At 57.6% G+C, this 4904-nt stretch overlaps 1 protein-coding gene across 1 annotated transcript; it reads right to left on the bottom strand.

The window, feature by feature from the left end:
- On the bottom strand, positions 1-3491 carry LOC126083141 (ral guanine nucleotide dissociation stimulator-like). The gene is made up of 6 exons (XM_049896533.1): positions 3420-3491; positions 2682-2875; positions 1809-1868; positions 723-898; positions 290-435; positions 1-156 (listed from the first exon to the last, which is right to left on the bottom strand). Exons 1-6 carry the CDS (start codon positions 3489-3491, stop codon positions 1-3), a joined length of 804 nt encoding a protein of 267 aa, XP_049752490.1.
- Between the last annotated feature and the right edge of the window lie 1413 nt (positions 3492-4904).

Here is a 4904-nt window from a genome sequence, read left to right on the forward strand (position 1 = left end):
TCAGTGCCAGGGCTGGAACCGCTGATGGAAGAGACGGTGCTCTAGGGAGCTCCGGTGTGGGCGCGGGAGCAGGAGCGACATCTGCAGGGGGTCCAGGAGCTGCTTCTGGAGGCGACCCAGGAAGACGACTCGGCCCTCCAGCAGGCTCTCCGTCTGCTGTGGGAGGTGGTGGTGGAGGAGCTGGTGTTCTATGCAGCTCCTGCGATGGCTCAGGAGTAGGATCTATCTGACAAGATGGTTCTCGACTGGCTCCCAGAGGTGACCCAGGAAAACAGCCCAGGCTTCCAACAGATTCTCTGTCTGCTGACGGATCTGGTGATGGAGGACCTGATGTCCTGTCGAGCTCCAGTGTTGGTGTTGGAGCAGGAGGTCGTCCTAGAGTTGCTTCTGGACGTGGCCCTAGATCCTGAGCTGCTTTTAGACCCAGTGCCGGCCCTGACATGAGAAGTACAACAGGAGAAACATTCAACAACACGACTGCCTTTCCTCCTGCCTTTCCAACGACAGAAAACATCCCACAGCCTTGAAGAGAAGCCCAGGGTCCAGATTTCCACCCCAGGAAGTCTTCCCAGACCGAGGTCCACTACAGGAGGGTCTGAGGTCACTCTGAACACAGGCCCAACTCTGCCTCTGTGGGTCCTCCCTGTGGAACCAGCCCATGTCCCCTCACAAGCTCACATGTGGGCATGCCCAGTCCTCCTCACCCTCTGGCTCTGACTCACTGGGCTCCAGGTGGTCCAGCTGGGCACAGAGAAGATGGGCACGGCGCTCCAGGCCTGAGCCCTGCATGTTCACCTGCAAGTACTCCACCAGGAGCTTCAGGCAGGAGAAGTGTGGCGGCTGGTCAAAGTCTTCCGGGTATTCATCCATCCAGGTTTTCAGGATGAAAGAGATGGCGCTGGGGATGGATGGTGAAGAACAGGGTCAGAAGCCTGGCCTTTTCCACTGCACTGTCGTCCCATGGCAGCTCTGCAAGGGGCTGGGTTCTTCTGTCTGTCCCTGTCCTTCCAAAGGCTAGCCCCAGCCTGTACCACTCGCTCTGGCTATCCTGGCAGTGTCAGGCCTGGTCACTGAGCAGGGGGATAGTGCAGAGCCTTGGTCACAGAGACATCCCTATTGATGGTCTGACCAACTCTCTCTCCTCTGGAAACCTGAATTATGTCCCTGTCCGTTCCCTGGCTCCCTCCCCAATGGACAATAAACCCCAGAGGGAAGGAAGGGGTGTGTCTGTGTGTTCACCTCACAGCCTGGCACACAGTAGTGCTCAAGGCATCTCTGAGCCTGAGGGTCCACAGAGTCTGTCCCCTGTTCCAGCCTGCCCAGGCCCTGAGGGCCCTCCACCTGGAACGTGGGCAACAGCGTGCTGCCTGGTCCTCTGCATGCAGATGAGGGTCTCCTCGCCCATGATCACTGTTCTCCCAGGGACAGGGACCCCACATGCAACTGAGCACCCAGGACAGATCTGCAGCATTGGGGGGCCGGTTTCTCCCCCACCTTCTGATCGGGCTCCAAATGGGGAGGGAACAACCAGAGCTGGAAGGGGATTATGGCCGTGGGGGGAGGGTCTCCTCAAGGGCCACACTATGCCCCTTGCCTCCCCTCTGCTTCTCAGTGTGCCCGGGCTCCACCCCCAGCTCTGTGTGAGTGCTCTGCTCCTACAGGCCATGGCCCTGAGCTCATTCCTCCATAGGGATCAAGACGTGTGGGACCCAGGGCATGCCCAGCCACAGTCCTGACACAGGCCCGCTAAGACCCCCAGTCTTTCCTGGAGACAAGCGACACTCTTTCTCCATGCAATATCCACTCACTCTTTCTGCTGGTCCTGGGGTCCGCCGGCCCCGGCCGAATGGGGGCAGTTGTATTCATACCTAGAGGAGGCATGAGGGCGTCACATCTAATACACTGTGGACACTACCTGCTTCCCATGTCTAGTGTTCCTGTCTGCCTCCTGACTAGGATGGAGGCCCAGGAGGGCAGGGCTCCCTGTCTGCTCTGTTCACTGAATGACGCTGAGTGTCTAGAACAGAGTCTGCAACAGTAGGGGCTTCACAGATAATTGCTGAGTGAATGAACCTAAGCAGCACTTTCCCCAACATCTGATTGTCCTGTGGCCCCTCTGTCAGCCACCAAGGATTCTTGTTCTGGCTACACCAAGGACAAGGCACCACTAGATGAGATCTCAACTCCCCCTTTTCAAACGGGGAACAGGTTTGCTGAAGGGCCTGCACTCAGTGAGGGGTGAGGCAGACAGCTTCTTCTTGAAGGAGAGAAAAACAATAAATGTGAACACCCCAGCCCCTCCAGCAGTCTTCTCTCTAGAGATGGGCTCCAGGTGTTGGGACTCTAGTGGCACAGTGGCTAAAGAGCTTGGCTGCTAACCAAAAGGTCAGTAGTTTGAATCCAGCTGCCCCTTGGAAACCCTGTGGGGCAGATCTACTCTGTCTTCTAAGGTCGCTCAGAACTGACTCCGTGGCAATAAGTTTGGTTTTGGTGGGGTGCTGGGTAGACAGTTCCCATGGCTTGTCCCATGTGGTACTGACAGTAAGTTCAAGCAGGCTGATCCTCTGCCAGCCCACTTTTCAGAGGAGCACACCGAGGCACAGAGACGTGAGTGACTTTCCCCAGACTCATAGCTGATAGGGGTTGAGTTCCCACTGGGCTGTGGAGGGTGGGGTGCTCACCTTTGGAATAACAGATCCAGGACCTGCTGGGTGGTGGCAAAAGTTCTGTATGTTCCCAGAAAGAAGCTGATGTAGGACAAGTCACCCTCCACGAAGGCGGGTACCAGGTGCTCCCCCAGCTTCTCCAGCGAGCCAGCCTTGACGATTCTCACCACGCGGGTCTGATCCAGGTCCTGGTCCGATCCACAGGCACACTGGGGTGAGACAGAGAAGGGACGAACTGTCAGAGGCACCCTGTGAACCACCAGGCGGGTCGGGGTCTAGGACCTCTGTGACCTGTGGCAGGAGGTGGGACACAAGTGTCCCCATCAGGAAACGGGAGGTGGGGATGATTATACTTATTAGAAACCTCAAGTTGTTTTGTTAATAACACTACCTCCCTCTAGCAAGAGCGGAGACTTGGTGGCAGAGTGGCTCTTAAGAGCTTGGCTGCTAACCAAAAATCAGCAGTTTGACTCCACCAGCCACTCCTTGGAAACCCTATGGGGCAGGTCTAGTGTGTCCTATAGGGTCCCGATGAGTCAGCATGGACTCGATGGCAACAAGTTTGGTGTGGTTTGGTATCAAGAGCAGTATCCTTGTGAGTCCTCATAAAACACCCTGTTGTAGAGGTGGGAAAACACAGCTTAGCAATGCCCAGTATCTGTTCAAAGTCACGAGATAGGAGCCCAGAACCGTCGGGCGCTAAGGCCCCGTGATGATCCCTGCGTGCCGCATGAGGTCTGCTCTGCTCCTGACTCGGAGGGGAAGGTCTGGTGCCAGCCCACTCCCTCCGCAGCTGGAGACGGTGCACAGAACAGACACAACCATGAGACGCCCTCTGAATGCAAAGCAAGACACAGATTTTCCTTTCTGTACATTAGAGGGGGTTTGGAGAAGCTAAAGCTATGATGGTCCCAGATCCACCCCAAGGTGAATGGCTGGAGATCCCGGGGTGGGAGAAAGACCCCCACAGGACCGAGGATCTGAACAGATGACTGGGAAGGGGGAGCGCAAATCCAAACGACCAGTAAAGGACTGGGCGGTGACTCAGCTTCTCAGGGCTGACAGCCCCTCAAAGCCACCTTGGGCTTCCAGTGGCCAATGTGACAGCAGGTTGGCAAAAATGGAACAGATCCATAACACCCGGAACAGGCTGGACACAGGGACGCAGCCAGCGACAGAGACTGCTGGGGCACCTGACGGCCACAGCTGATTTGGGAAGGAGTCTGGCTCTAGGGATCCTAGCTTGGAATGTGCACATCCTTCGTCCCAGCGTGCCGCCCTGGGAGTCTGTCCTGGGTGGTCAGTGTATGAGGACACACGTGAGGTTCCTGCAGCCCTGCTGTAGGTCAGTGTGCGAGGACACACAGGAGGTTCCTGCAGCCCTGCTGTGGGTCAGTGTGTGAGGACACCTGTGAGGTACCTGCAGCCCGGCTGTGGGTCAGTGGATGAGGACACACATGAGGCTCCTGCAGCCCTGCTGTGGGTCAGTGTGTGAGGACACACCCGAGGTTCCTGGAGCCCTGCTGTGGGTCAGTGTGTGAGGACACACGTGAGGTACCTGCAGCCCTGCTGTGGGTCAGTGGATGAGGACACAGGTGAGGTTCCTGCAGCCCTGCTGTGGGTCAGTGTGTGAGGACACACCTGAGGTTCCTGGAGCCCTGCTGTGGGTCAGTGTGTGAGGACACACGTGAGGTATCTGCAGCCCGACTGTGGATCAGTGGATGAGGACACACGTGAGGTTCCTGCAGCCCGGCTGCGGGTCAGTGTGTGAGGACACACGTGAGGCTCCTGCAGCCCTGCTGTGGGTCAGTGGATGAGGACACCCGTGAGGCTCCTGCAGCCCTTATGTGGGTCAGTGTATGAGGACACATGTGAGGTTCCTGTAGCCCTGCTGTGGGTCAGTGTGTGAGGACACACGTGAGGCTCCTGCAGCCCTGCTGTGGGTCAGTGGATGAGGACACCCGTGAGGCTCCTGCAGCCCTTCCGTGGGTCAGTGTATGAGGACACCCGTGAGGTTCCTGCAGCCGTGCTGTGGGTCAGTGTGTGAGGACATCCGTGAGGTTCCTGCTGCCCTGCTGTGGGTCAGTGTGTGAGGATACCCGTGAGGTTCCTGCAGCTCTGCTGTGGGTCAGTGTGTGAGGACACCCGTGAGGCTACTGTAGCCCTGCTGTGGGTCAGTGTGTGAGGACACCCGTGAGGTTCCTGCAGCCCGGCTGCGGGTCAGTGTGTGAGGACACA

The sequence above is a fragment of the Elephas maximus genome, chromosome 9 (genome assembly GCF_024166365.1).
Source record: "Elephas maximus indicus isolate mEleMax1 chromosome 9, mEleMax1 primary haplotype, whole genome shotgun sequence".
NCBI lineage: Eukaryota > Metazoa > Chordata > Mammalia > Proboscidea > Elephantidae > Elephas > Elephas maximus.